A 15,712-nucleotide genomic window follows, 5' to 3' on the forward strand; every position below is an offset into this window, starting at 1 on the left:
GGAATGAATCTGGAGCCCATGTGCTTAGGAAGACTGTGTCAATATACTATAACATTTTATTTACTTTATTTATAGTTTGCCAAATAAAATACTCGGTATCATAAACGTGGAGCCATTTTGAATCTGCAAAATTTACACATGCCCAAAGGTGCCCTCTGTTCTGAGAAGAATGAACAATGCTCCACTATGTTTGTACATTTCAAGAAAGGGTAGATTTCATTTTTCCTTACAATTGCACTGAGGTTTGCAAACTGCCCTGTTGTCACAGCATCTTGTGTGACTGTTTGGACTGTCCAAGTAATTTACTAGTACCCACTGAAACAAACAAAACCTATGATGAGGTATCCCCACGAACAAAATCCAACTTATTGAATTTCCCCCCAGTTTGTTTCTGAATCAGCCAGGGTGCCTGGCACAGCTTTTATAATGTGAATCAAGGAGGAAAGATGAAACACAAGGCCTTGTTAGGTACCCATTAACCAACCACCAGATTTCTCCACACGTTCTGCTCTTATATAACATAAGCTTAGCTCTGGGTATTCCCTCTGGTGGGCTGCTCTGGGCTTGAAAGTAGATAAATGCCAAATGTTGTCTCATTAATCACATCAATGGATGGGAGCATTCTGTCCCAGCACATGTAATGCCTGGATGTACCAGTTGCTAGTCACAAGCCTTTACCCATTTTAAGAATCTGTGGCCTCATTAGCCTAGCATGAACACATGAAGCTGCCTTATATTGAATTGGGTCATCAGTTCATCAAGGTCAGCATTGTATACTCAGAATGGTAGTAGCTCTCCAGGGTCTCAGGTGGAGGTCTTTCACATCACCTATTTCCAGATCTTTGAACTGGAGATGCCCGGGATTGAACCTGGGACCTTCTGCACGCCAAGCAGATGCTCTGCCACTGAGCCATGGCCCCTCCTGTAAGCATAATGCTTTCAGGCTCCATTGTAATTCTACCACCAGCAGCCATGAAACACACCGGTAAAAATCAGCGTGGATTTTGCATCCTGATATATTCCTTCACAGAAGAAACCAGAACCTCCATTTTTATTTTCCTGAAATAAGGCCTCATTAAACTAGTCAAGTGTCTTGCTAGGACCCTGCCTTATTTGGAAGTCCGATGCCAACTCTGTAACGGGCACTGATGAGCTTTCCTCATCACGCAGATTTAGAGTTTGGTAAAACTCTTTGCTGTGTCTGCTGCCTGCAATGTTCCCTTCAGGGTCGTGGCAGGCAGATGGAAATGTTTTACGGTTTCTCTAGACAGCAATTCACTCTATTACTGTAATTATAGCTCTAAAGCCAAGTAATTTGTTACAAAGCATGTACTGACAGAGTATTCCTTGGGCAGCTCTTGTGGCAGAACACCATTGTTCTCCACAGAAATGCAGCCTTCTTCCTTTAGGGTTGATTAAGACAACCTGCTCGATGGCATCTATCTGTTGCATCCATTGACTAAGGATAAGCAAGTTCTCTTGTACATTATCCACAAATTAAACCATTGTCAAAGTCCTGCCAATGAAGCTGAACCATCAAGATGCTACACCTATGGTTTCTTTCAGTCAGAAGTCCAACGGCACTCAAAAGACTAACATTTTTTCTAGCCATGAGCCAGAACTCATTTCATCAGATGCGCTGGAGTATAAAGCCATTAGTCTTATTTGTTTATACAACTGAAAGGTGTGTTTAGGAAGTATGTTACAAAGACAGGCCAGTTCAAAACAAGATCCAATCTAAAGAGTAGTCAGTTCACTAAGAACGGGTGTTAGATAGGCAAAATGTAAAAACTACTGTAGAATGAAGCAAGATAAGGTTCAAGAAGAGGTTACAGAAGTACAGTTACAGAAGTATGTGTCAGGGATAAGCTATTGTAGCACAGTGGTTAAGTGGTTCGGTTACGAATCAGCACTCTACTGGTTCAAATCCCACTACTGCCCTCAGCTCAGTAGGTAGCCTTGGGCCAGCCACTCCTCTCAGCCCCAGTTCCCCACCTGTATTGTGGGGATAATAACAACACTAACTTGTTCACCGCTCTGGGTGAGGCACTAATCTGTCTAGAAGAGCAGTTTATAAGTGCTACTATTATTATTATTATTATTACTACTACTACTACTACTACTACTACTACTACTACTACTACTACTACTACTACTTATAGAAATCCAGGTCCTTATTAAGCCTTGGAGGCAGGGTACATTATCTTGAATTTGTTAATAAATTCTAATTCAGCAATTTAGCATTCAATTCTCCCTTTCTGTAACTCTTCAGTCATGACTTTATTTATGACCACTTTTCACACAGGATGATACACCTATCAGCCACACAGGAATTCAGATTTGGACTGTGCTACAGCATGGGGCAAAGCATTAACCGGTTTCATCTTCTCTAGGCCATTGCCCCAGAAGAAATCATCCTACTACACCCAGCAGTGGTAGGGCTGCCTGCCTTTTCACCTTACAGTAGGCTCAAATATGGGGAGTGATTTCTATCCAGGAAACTGCACTGGGGAAGGAAGAACTGATAGCCCTGATCCAAGTCTCATCTCTCTCCCAAACTGGTTCCTATCCTTATTTAAGAAAACACTGGGAATTGACCACAAATCTCTCATGTAATAGGAAGTTTTGACTCCTACAAATGGATTCTAGTAATGTTTCCATCAAATTCCCATTGATTTCAGTGCAATTTATTTTCAAGTGTGTTTAGGACTGTAGCCATTAACTGGTCAGTTTCATAATCCGTGTCAGCCAGAATCCTGTCTATAGTTCTGGCCAAGTCCCCAAACCCTTCAGCTAAACTGAATGAAATGCATTAAAGATCACAGGGAACTTCACTGTCCAACTTCCTATAGTTTAATACATGGCAATTCTGTTGGCAACAGACTTAGACAAAGGAATGGAATGCACAAGTATCAAAGGCTGTAACTTAATGACCTACCAGATTTACAAGGTATGAGCTTTTGAGGGTTGGTCTTTAAGACGCTATTGGACCCGGTTCTTGCTCTTCGACTGCAGACTGACATGGCTATCCATCTAATACTATTCCTTTGTCAAGCAGCTTTGATTTAAGCTGTACTTTGGGCAATTGGCACAGGCAGGACGGTAAAAGGAGGCAATTGTCATGTCAGTAAAATGACACGGGCTGATTCCGCATACGTTGGATAATGCACTTTCAATGCACTTTATCAATCGTTTGAGGTGGATTTTTTGTTCCACACACAAAAAAATCCGTTCCTAATGATCTATAAAGAGGATTGGAAGTGCATTATCCAATGTGTGCGGAATCACTCACAGTTATGATTCCGAAGCCTGACAAGATGGAGAATGGCTGCAAAATACAGAGAGCAGGATCGTAATGATACTAATACATGCATATTATCTCCAGATCACAGGCTTTTTCCACATGGGAAGGATCAAGATGATAAAGGGGTGGGAGACGGATGAGGGGGATGGAGCAATAGGAAAAAGTACAGTATGTTATACAGGGAATATGAAAGAAGTTGGAGAGGGGCAAAGGGAATATAGTAACTTGTATAAGAGTTGTAAGAAGCTTTGCAAGACATTAAGCCTCCCTTCCGGATCATGGAAGCCATGCACGGCCTTTCTCCAGTGTCTGTCCATCTCATACTAAATTTTCAATCTTATTTCCAAATCATGGGAACCAGATAGTTATTTTTAAAATGGAAGATCCTCAGAGCGTCAAAAAAAACCAAACCCATCCTCAGTACAGACAAAAGCACACAACTATGTGCTTTGTCTACATGAAATAACAGCTGCAACAGGCCACCCAAAAATATGACCAAGATGCATAAGACTGGGAAATAGGTTTGCAACACAAACTCAGTACAAGAATATCCCATTAATGACCCTTTAATCTCCTCCTATAACCTCCAATTATAACATAGTCAAGCCATCTTTTACTGCTGGTTCTCTCTCCCCCTGCCCCAGACTGCTTGGAAAGTTAAATTGATTGGCCCATAGCACAGAGCTTTGCGAAGTGTAAATAGGAAGTGCCCTCTGTTTCAATAAGGGGGCATTCTGTAAAGGGTACAGCATCCATCCATATTTCTTTGCTCCAAAATGTAGATTTATTAGATATTTACTGGGTAAGTAGTTATTCATTCTTAATTTCAGCCAGGCAAGGCTTTGATACTTTTATTGTTTCAATTAATTGATTTATAATGGGCAGCAGGTCTGGTAGCATTTCCCCTTAACATTTTAACCACCACCACCTCCCAACCGAAACGTTCCTTGAAGTTGCCCCAGCTTCTGCCATTCCAGGGAATGCTTGGAGCTCTGCAGGTTATACCAAATTTAAAACATTCCAATCACCTCCCTGTTAAAAATGTGAAAGATACAAAAAAAAAAAAGTGGGAAGGACATAACTATAGGTCCTACACCATTCTGCTGAAGGGTCTATGGATGCAATTTTGTTTTAAACTGGAATTATAAGAACATTCCACTGCTCAACATCTTTATTTGTTTCTTTCATTGCACCATCTCCTGTCACTTTGATACAGCCAGCGTGGTAATCTATGCATAAATGAACTTTGAGAAATGCACTCAGATAGCTTCCCCAAGCCCCATCTTGCAGGGGGTGCCATTAGGGTGAACAGTGCCCTTGGACCATAAGAGTGAAAAGTCCACTGAAACATCCCTCTAGAGAGCGTCAAAGTGCCACCATCACGACAACAAAGAGAATGGGTAAAAAATGAACCACTTTGGGGGCACAAGGCTGAGATAGAGATTAGCACAATAAATAAAGGAGGCTATTAAGTGCCCTCAAAATTCATGGCCTAGTTTGGGGTGGAGAACATAGTAATACATCATACTACTATCTGGCCTAAAGCCAATCCCAAGGGTGAGATACAAGGAAGATTTCTGAACCACAACCTGAATATGGATGACAAATACCACCAATATGTCAGGCAATTAGACTGGTACTTCTTCAGGTGACACATAAGCAAATTCTTCACAAAGGTGCTCAAAATCTGGCAGGAATAAACCACAATGGTCTGGAAGCACTGTAGACATAGCATTTCAGAAACACAGGAATGGATCCACCAGACAACAGTTCCTCCAATATCTACTGCAGCTAATCGGTCAGAAAAGATATCATGGTCAATAGCAATGAAGGCTACCTAGAGATAGAAGAGAATCAAAAGTACTGCACTCTCCACTTCTCTCCCAGCAAAGGTTGTTATCCTGATTAACCATTTCTGTCCTGAAACCACATCTAAAACCAAACTGAAATGAATCTAGATAATCAGTTTTATCCAAGAAAACCTGGAACAATACAGCCATCACTTGCTCGAGCACCATGCACGAAAGGCTATTTACTGCTGGCCGATAATTGTTTAAACCTTCTGGATCTTCTTAAGAAAAGGTCTCACAAGCACCTTCTTCAAGGCAGCTGGAAGGGCTCTGTCACTCAATAAAGCATTTACCAACCCAGATACTCACCTAAGCAATTCCCCTTTCCCATTCCTATACTCATATCTCCCTCTGCCCAACACTAATTGAATAGTGGTTCCACTCTGATCCAAGTCCCAAAACTCAAGCACATAATATAGATCAAACTTGTCTAAATCCATTCAGCCATCTACATCACCATCACCACAGCCCAGCCAACCACCAAAAAGTTCTATCCCATAGCAGACCAACAAGATATATTTGTATGGTTGCAGTATTCTGAGCTTGATAGGAGAAAGCTCTTTTACCATCAAGACTAAAAACCATTATATTACACTGGATCTAAATTTAGTTACAACACATTTGAATTGCCTAAACATTCATCAATAGGGTAAATAAGCCAGTCTGGTGTAGTGGTTAGAGTCTCAGACTAGGATCTGGGAGACTCAAGTTCAAATCACCATTCTGGACCAAGGTCATCCAGCAACCTTCCATGATAGAAACACACTTTCTTGTGAGGATAAACTGGAGCAAAGGAGAATGATGCAAGACACGTTAGGTTCCCAGTTGGGGAGGAAGGTGGCATAGAAATGAAGTAAATGAATTAAATAAATAAAGCAAAATCTATTTCTATAACTGCCCATTTCAAAAGACATACACGCAATTCTGCACGATACATGATATGTTAAAAGTACACTTGTACGAAGTTGCCTTAACTCAAGACCATCTAACCATTATTTCCACTGGATGGAAGTGGTTCTCCAGGGTCTGTGACAGAGTCAGGTCTTGCCCATCACCTTCTCCTAGAGAAGAAGTAACTTGAAAAAAATGGGCCTTGTAGTTCTATAAGCCTGTGATTCCACATAAGCTCACCCACACAGGGAAACCGAATGGATTTTATCAGACTGATACTATAATAATGGTAACATTCAATCTATATACCACCCTTCAAGACAACTTAACACCCACTCAAGAGCGGTTTACAAAATGTGTTATTATCTTCACAACAATCACCCTGTGAGGTGGATGGGGCTGAGAGAGCTCCGAGAAGCTGTGACTGACCCAAGGTCACCCAGCTGGCTTCAAGTGGAGGTGTGGGGAATCAAACCCACTACACCAAACTGGCTCTCTAGTAGTATTTTCTTCTGGCAAGACCATTCCAAGTCCTTATAAAACACTTCTTTTCAATCATTGCACAAACGGCAACATGTACATGTGTATGAAACACGGGTTGCGGAATTGTTGCAGTATACAGTTGCATAGCATCACTATAGAATGCAGCTAAAGGCCCACTTGTTAACTCAAGCCAGCAATCAAACCAGCGGGTCTCTGTGTTGATTAAAACCCTATTAGTGCTCCAGAGCGAATGGCCTGCCTTTCTTTGGCCAATATAAACCACTGAATTTTCATACTGACCCCATTTAAACAGTCATTGGCATAAAGCAAAATTTATTGATTCTCCTTCCTGCTTACACCCCTCTGAGCATCATTTTTTAAAAAAATCAATGAGCAATTAAGTCAGTGGCATCCTTACAAAGCAAAAACAGTAGACTCTAGCTAGTGCCAATTCTACGTACATACTGTCTTCTGCATTGCTATTTATTAATTTTTATTTATTACATTTTAGACTGCCTGCCTCCAGGGAGCTCAGGATGGTGTATAAGGCTTTTCCCCCTTCCTCTTTGGTTTACACAATCCTGTGAGGTTAAGCTGCGAGACCAAGACTGGTCTAAGGTAACCTGGTTGAATGGGCATTTGAATACTGATGTACCCAATCCTAGTTTGGCGCTCTACACTACGCTTGCCTTTGCTACCATTTTCATTAAGCAACACTGTTTTTAAAAAGCAAATGAGCATGCAGGACTTCCTTCTTCATCATTCTTTTCCTTTCCACTAATTCTTACCCAGATATCCCTTGAGTTCTCCACACTCCATACAGAGCTGGCAACACATTCCCAGTGGCATTTCTAGAGCCAGCCTGTAACAGAAAAAGAAGAGATTCATATGAAGATGCTTCTTATCAAGTCTGACCACTGGTGAATCTGACCGCCCTACTATCTAGTCTCTGACAATACCTCTCTTGTCTTGGGCAGAAGTCTTAAACCAGCTCTGCCACCTCAGGTTCTTTAACAGATAGGGACTGAATTTGAGAATTTATGCATGCAAGCATATGCTCTACCGGTGAACTGGAGAGCTACTTTTAATCGCTTGGACAGTGATGGTTCACTCCTGAGTGAACTTCTGCCGGCCCCTGCTTCACACAATGCATGATGAACTTGTGGATCATTCAGCATGAGGATGCGGTGATGGTCACTACTAGCTTACATGACTGATTCATGTCAGACAGCCATTGGGGCTAATGGGTCCATTGATGGCTGAAAACAATCTACGTATTCAGAGGCAGTATACTGCTGAATGCCAGCTGTTGGGGGGTTGTAGCAGGAGGATACTTTGGCCTATGTGCCTCTGCTGTGGGCCTTCCAGGACATCCCCTGTGGGAAATCTGGACTACTGGGACCACTTTTTCAGACCCATGTTATTAACTCTGGATGGTTTGGGGCACACCATGATATCTCAGCATCAGGTTCTCACCCCAAAAGTGGGAATTACATTGTTCTTCCCTCAATGTACTGATATGAGAATGAAGATCAGGGAATGTGGTTACTGAGCTGCAGGAATGTGTCATGTTATAAATTATTGGATCAAATCTAAGCATTTCCTTGGGGAAAAGAAGCAAGGAAATAGCATACTAGAAGTTATAGAAAAAGCCAGAGATGACAGCATTAGTGCTGCAAACACAGATGCAAATACAAGATATAAGAGAAGAAGCCCAACAGAAGGTGCCAAACTCAATTTTGTTTTTACTAAGCAAAATGCAAGCACGATTAAGCCGCAAACCGATCAATCAGCCCAGCACTGTTCTTCCACCTCTTACCTTTGCCAGCATAATTCTCGTCTTGGCTACATCCAGAGGGGTGGTGACTGCAGCTGCAAATCCACCTGAGCGTATAAAAATGCCAAACACAAGCGAGACTTTGTTTGTTAAATATGCATGCTGCATGGCCCCATAGTTCCCACACCTCCTGCCAAAACCACTTCATTATTAATGCCTACAGCTTGTTTCTCACTTCAGAATCTGGCCAGATTTGTCTGAAGCCACAGCCTTGTTCTGGTGGGTTGCAGTAATCAGGGAGAGAAAAAATGGCATTTGACAACTCACTGTGTATCCAAACTCGTTTCTGTGCCCCACCCGTCTCATGTTACCTCATATAGACGGTTCTCATTACTTTTGCCCAGCCTCCCCACCCCTAGTCCAGACGCTAAATCCTTTATGTAAGATTGCATCCTGAAGCAGCTAGTAGGATGCGACCCTAACTCCCCTCACCAGCCAACGAAGCTGAGGAAGCTCGCTTCCTCAGCCACCTCCTCTGTTCACAGAAATGCAACAAGTGAAAATCAGTGGGCTTCAGCTACAGCAGAACAAATATAAGGGAGCACTGAACTGCAAAAGTATTCTGGCAAATGAGGGAGATGTGGCAGCATTCCACTGACTGGGGCAGCCATGCGGGGGCGGGGGGAGTCTGAAGACAGCTCTCATGGTATTTCGAAAGAGATCAGTACAAACATATGGGCAATATGCATTTGGATGTGTTCAGACAAAAGGTGTGGTTCTGGAATGATGTAACGATTCCTTCTACCTCATGTGGAGGGGGGGGAGCAGCTGAAGGAAGTGCGAAATCCCAGGGCGGGAGAAGATCCTGCACTAGAAGGAAACAAAGGCACTTCCCTCTCAACAATAGTGAGTTAGTATTGTAGCCACACAAACTGCGATGCCAGTCATGGGAATAGCAGAGAGGATGGGCATTTCTGGCCACAGCTGCTCCTCTCCTTTCTCTTTCCTCTTCTGCTACCCAGCTGCTGTGAAGGAAGAGCCTGTGAGCTACTCTCGCTCACTTCCAAGGCAATGTGGGATTTTGGTGCCAGAGCAAGTGGGGTAGATAAATGTGAAGAGAATTCAGCAGGTTGTGTGCCAGCTGAAAATTGAACTACTGGGGATACTGGGAGATACAGGATGCTGAGAAGGAGGCCTCCATTTGAAACCAGTTAGAATCATAGAATTGGAAAGGATCTTACAGTCCAATGCCCTACCCAACGCAGAAACAGTCTAAAGCATCCCTGTCAAGTACTCATCCAGCCACTCCTTGAAGACTGCTAATAAGAGGGAATCTATCACATCTCTAGACAGCCAATTCTTCTGCTGAATTACTCTTAATGTGAAGAAGTCTTTCTTAACATTGAGTCGGTACATTCCCTCCTGTAGTTTAAACCCATTATTTTGACTCCTATCCTCCACTGCCAACAGGAACAGCTCCCTTCCTGCCTCTGACAGTCTTTTAAATACTTATAGAGAGTAATCATGTCTCCTCTCAACCTTCTCTTTTTCAAACTGAACATTTCCAGGTCCCTCAGTCTTTCCTCATAGGGCTCAGTCTCCACTGGACACTTCCCTCCAATCAGATGTGACGCCACTGCCAACTATTCTTTGGGTACAGTTATCCAGCCAGTTCCCTATCCATCTAACCATCCTAGAGTCCAGTCCACAGTACACCAGTTTACTCATCAGAACACCATGAGTAACTTATCAAAAGCTTTACTGAAATCCAGATAAACTACATCAACATTTCTACAATCCAGTAAGCTTGTCACTAGATCACAGAAGGAGATGAGGTTGGTCTGGCAGGACCTGTTGGGGACAAATCTATGGTGACTTTGCTGTATCACCATGTCGTCTGTCAGAAGTAGGAATGTGCGAATCGGGTTTCTGATTTGGGTAAAAAACCCAAATTGGACCTGATTCGCAAAGATTCGGGATTTCCAGATCGGGCCCACCATCCTGGGCCCGATTCAGAAACCCTAAATCTAAGCTTCCTGAAGAGATTCGTATCGCTTTAGAAAGCTTCAGGACATGGGGTTTTAAATGCCCTTTTCCGTGCCACTGCACAGCTGCAGGGAAAGGGGCATTTAAACCGCGGATCAGCTGCTTGGCAGAGAAATCCCTACCAAGCAGCTGATCTGCGCCGACAGCTGCAGCGAAAAGGCCCTTTTATCTCCATCTGGGTCTCATTGCAAGCAGTGGCAAAAGGGCCCTTCTGCACTCCACCTGGGTCATAGGGGGGGTTCCCCCCAACCCAGATAGAGTTTAAAGAGCCATTTTTGCCACCGCTTGCATTACTTGTAAGTGCCCTTACATGCTCTGCCTGGGTCGCACGGGATCCGCCCCCCCGCAACCCAGATGGAGTTTAAAGGGCCTGCTGCAAACCCTGTCATGCAGCTGATCTGCACCAGAGGGGTTTGAACTCCCCTCCACCGCTTATTTCACCCGATGGGAGGGGAAGGAGGGGGTTCCCTCCTCCCCCTCCCATCGGGTGAAATAAGCGGCAGGGGGTAGTTTGTCAGTGTGCTCCGAATCTTTACGGAGCACACCAAAGCGGGTCAAACAAGGGATTCCCGAAGCAGCTTTCCGCTTCGGGAATCCCTTATTTCTGACCCTTTTTTCTGCTTTGGGTTTCCCGAAGTGGGAAACCCGAATTTTTTTTTTTGCACACCCCTAGTCAGAAGCTTGCATTCTGATGCCTTTAATACCTACTCCAGTATCTTCCCTGGGGCAAAGGTCAGGATAACTGGCCTGTAGTTCCCAGGATCATCCCTTTTCCCTTCCTTGAAGACTGGGGTGACATTTGCCCTCCTCCAGTCTTCTGGCACGTCACCTGGTATCCAAGAGGCCTGGAAGATGATTAACAAAGGGTCTGCAAGCTCTTTCGAAATTCTCATGTGTGCCTCATTGGGACCAGATGATTTGTACACATCCAGTGCAGCAAGGTGTTTCTCTACAACTTATCTGACCATGTCAACCAGCAGTTCCAAAGCCATGCTTTGCCTACTACCATCTCTAGGTGGGCCTGCTCTCTCCTTCAGGGAGAAAACAAAGACAAAGTGGGAATTGAGCCTTTCTGCCTTCTCTCTGTCCTGTGACAGTTTCTCCATTTTCACCCAGCAATAGGAGTATTATCCCCTTCATCTTCAAAAGACTAGATCTTGTCATACAATAAATATAGAGCTGCCAGGTTCCCCTCCATGGTAGGAGATCCCCTGCTCTAGCCTCTCACCACCGCCCACATGGCTAGTGGGGGGGGGGGAGAATGGTGAACAGAGGCAGACCAGAGTCTGCTTCATGCAGGCTCTGCAGGCTTGATGATGTCACTTCTAGTTTAAACTGGAGGCTATGGCATCTCACCAGTTCCAGTTCTCTAATAATCAGCCCCAAACACAGCAAAAACACTGTTTTGAGCCTGCTGAGACATTTTAATTTCCAGTTTAAACTGGAAGGGACACCATCAGGCCTGCAGAGCCAGTGTGCAGTGTGCTGCGGCCTGCCTCTGCTCATGGGAGGGGAGGATCAGCACCTCTGAACCCCGCCCCCCACTGTTCAGGTGAGGGGGCTGGCAATCCCATCTAAATGAATCCCCAAAACACGCCATTTGTTCTTTGCAGCTGATGCCTGACAACATACCACCATTGGTTTATTTAAAATATTTTGCAGTCCTGCCTGTCTTACAATAAAAACAAAATCAAAAAGAGTCCAGCAGCACCTTTAAGACTAACCAATTTTATTGTAGCATAAGCTTTCGAGAATCACAGTTCTCTTCGTCAGATGCATGGAGGGCAGAAAGAAACTGGTCAAATATAGAGGAGGAGAGGGGAGGGAAGGAGGAGAGGAGGGATGTAAACAACTCCTTTGATATGGAGATGCAAACAGCTCCTTTTGATGTGGGGAAGGTGACTTAAAGAATAATGTAAACACATTAATAAAAGGCATAGCTTCCTAGCTATTATGTTTTCATGCTACTTTTCCAAGGAGAGCAGGGAGATTCTCTCCTGCCTGCTTTGTGGTTAAGTGGTTCGGCTGCGAATCAGCACTCTACTGGTTCGAATCCCACTACTGCCATGAGCTCAGTAGGTGGCCTTGGGTAAGCCACTCCTCTCAGCCCCAGCTCCCCAGCTGTATTATTGGAATAACAATAACACTAACTTATTATATCTTTTTGTACTGATCTTTTTGCTACAACTGGTGTAATGTGTAATTTGCTTTGAACTTCAACTGAGTGGGCCATAGAAGAGAGGTGCACTTTCCCAATATATTTTTAATTAAATCTTTTTAATTAACTTATTTTTAAACAAAATTTATACCCTGCTTTTCTGCCCTCATAAGGCCACCAAGACAGCTAACAAATTAAAACATAGATAAGGAAAACCACTATTTGAACACATATACTTGCTGGAGGAGGGCCATCTTGGCTTTCACACTGAGAACCAGAGACTTGACTAAGGTGGTCAGGTCTTGAACACTCCCAGTTGGAATGAGGTGCAACGAGGTGCAAAGATGGAACATGCAACAAAGCCACTCTGGTAGCTCTGAAGAGGCAGGGATGTACAAGCAAGGTGAGGCATCCTCACAGACACAGAGGTCAAAGGTTCTTAACACAATGATGTCCAAGCGTAGCACTGGGACTTGGGCCTGAAATTTCTAGACGTCAAGACCGCTCATCCATATAGCTCAGTATTGTCTCCTCTGACTGGCATCAGCTTCTAAGAGCCTCAGGAAAAAAGAGTTCTTTCTCAACCACAGCTACCCAACAGCCTCTTAACTGGAGATGCTGAGAACTGAACCTGGGCCCTTTAGCATGCAAAGCAGGTATTCCGCCAGAATTCTGACTCTGAGCTGAAAGGCTTTCCCAGGGAACACCCCTCTCATATATGGCAACTCACCACCAATTAAGAACTTGGTTGCCACAATTTACATCAACTGAACAGTTTTCAAGGACAGCAACATGTAATTAGCAAGTTGAGCAGATGATCTATCTGGATGCAAAGTTTTCACAGGTACAGGGGCTGCACAAATCACATCCAGGAAGCAACCTGTGATTACAAAACTATTACATCAAGACTAGCCCAAATCTGACTAGGTTTTTAATAAGCTCAAGGGATACTGATTAACTATGCTGGTTTTGAGGAACAGCATGGATGCTGAAAGATTTGGGGAGCTGTATCCATTTCACCCACAGCAAACATACCACCTATTGCAAACCAAAGAATGCTTATTTGTATGCCAGGGTGTTTAGGGCCAGGGTCTAAATTTTCTGCTCTTGCACAGCTACAACCATTCCAAGATGTAACAGCTATTAAACACTGTGCTGAAAAAGGGACAGAAGGAAATAGCAATGAGAGGTTAAAAAGAAAGTTCCTGTGTATAGAGTATGTAGCAAATCCAGAGCCAAGATCAAGGATACATGTTCCAAAAAGTTCAGCCCAGCTCATTGTCTTGGGAAGTGTCTATAAATAGTTGACTTTTCCTCTCAGTTTTATGGAATATAGAAAGCTCGTTCTTTTCCAAAGTGTAGGCGAGGGAGAGATCTTTAAATCTGGAAATGATCAAAAATCAGATTCTTCCCCCTCACCGCCAATGGCTCTGAATGAACCTGGAAAGGTCCCTTGATTATTTTAGTTTTACAAAGCTTAACTCTCTATTTAGACAGGTAGAATGAATTATACAAAATAATGAAATGCTGCTAATGGAACAAATACAGGGCTTTTCCCAGCTGGAACGCAGTGGAACGGGTTCCGGAACCTCTTGAAAATGGTCACATGGCCCGTGGCCCCGCCCCCTGATCTCCAGACAGAGGGGAGTTTAGATTGCCCTCCGCGCTGCTGCGCAGAGGGCAATCTAAACTCCCCTCTGTCTGGAGATCAGGGGGCGGGCCCACCGGCCATGTGACCATTTTCTCTGAGGGCAACCTAGTGAGTTCCACCACCTCTTTTCCCAGAAAAAAAGCCCTGAACAAATATATATGATGTGATTCACTGCTAGAAACCAGGGTGGCCTTGATGCCATGGATTCTCCAGATACTGCGTAGTTGAGGCTCGGGAAAGAAGTTGTCAATGGGCTATCGTTTCTAGAGCAGAAACTAAAACATTTTCTTGACCAGTAAGAAACAGGAAATATAGCCCCTCCTGGGGATTCATCAGTATTTTCAACTAAAGACTATTCAGAGGAAAGCACTGGTAAATAAGAGGGTCTGCTCTGACAACGTTAACTTGGCCCAAGCAAATGGCAACAGCACAGCCACCCCATGTGACTGGTTTTATTTCTATGTGGAAATCATTGCACAGTGGTGCAAATGCTCAGCTCATATGGGAGATGAATGCCCAACAAGACATCTTGAGGAACCAGCCTGCACTACCTCAGCCTGCCTTGGCATAGCTGAGGTGAATCTTTGTTTATGGAATCTGGATTCTGAGCTATGACATCTGCACAAAAGAGAGAGACAATGAACGAGAACTGTCTAAATTTAGCAGCTGAAGCAGAATGGATGAACATGCCCAAAGTCTCATGGGTGTAATGCTGGGGATGGATGGATGGATGGATGCCTGGAAAGCAAGACAGTAACAAATTTTGGGATAAAGAAAACAGCAAGTGATGGGGAAGGTATAAGAAACTGGCGGTAGACTAATAGTGCAATCCTACACTTGTTCCATCAACTGAGAGGCTACAAGTTCCCAACTAAATCTCTCACACTTGCATATCTTGAAGATCTGCTAGTTGCAAAGGTCTTAACTGGTAAAAGCAGGTAAAATTGCCTCCTTTTCCCTCTTCCAATGACAAAGCTGCTCTCAGAAGGAGAATCTCTCAACTGCTCTCAGAAGATTCGCCCCCATTCTTGCTGAGTGCCATACAGAGTTGCCTTTTGTTTGCAAGTTTCTTTCAGCCCTCAGAAAGGAGTTTCAGGACTAATGGCAGGACATAGAGATGGTGGGGAAACCTTTGCTCCATCAACTCCTTCTGCACGTTTTTGTCCTGCACCCAAGACACACCATGGATGAAAAGATCAGAAATATCCAAATGGTGGGCACAGAACTTCTGAGGGTAGATGGAGTGCAAAGGTGATTGCATGGTATCTATGGAAGAGCTACTCAACTGTCTCTACTTTTAATTCAGGGGATGGAATTTATTTATTTTATTAGATTTTTAGTCCGCCCTCCCTGCCGAGCGGGCTCAGGGTGGAGCACAACATTTTAATATACATTAAAACACAGGACAACTTAATGCCCACTCAGATCGGTTTACAAAGTATGCCATTATTATCCCCACAACAAAACACCCTGTGAGGTGGGTGGGGCCGAGAGAGCTCCAGAGAGCCATGACTAGCCCAAGGTCACCCAGCTGGCTTCAAGTGGAGGAGTG

At 43.9% G+C, this 15,712-nt stretch overlaps 1 protein-coding gene across 1 annotated transcript in view; it reads right to left on the minus strand.

Moving 5' to 3' along the window:
- The window catches only part of SLC25A26 (solute carrier family 25 member 26), a 142,002-nt gene that overhangs the window by 5,780 nt on the left and 120,510 nt on the right, over positions 1-15,712 (minus strand). Inside the window, exons 8-9 of the mRNA XM_054975671.1 lie at positions 8,348-8,412; positions 7,317-7,390 (exon numbers count right to left, since the gene is read on the minus strand). Of these exons, the coding sequence (XP_054831646.1) occupies positions 7,317-7,390; positions 8,348-8,412 (139 nt within the window). The remainder of the gene's footprint in view (positions 1-7,316; positions 7,391-8,347; positions 8,413-15,712) is intronic.

This window comes from Eublepharis macularius, chromosome 4 (assembly GCF_028583425.1).
Source record: "Eublepharis macularius isolate TG4126 chromosome 4, MPM_Emac_v1.0, whole genome shotgun sequence".
Taxonomy (NCBI): domain Eukaryota; kingdom Metazoa; phylum Chordata; class Lepidosauria; order Squamata; family Eublepharidae; genus Eublepharis; species Eublepharis macularius.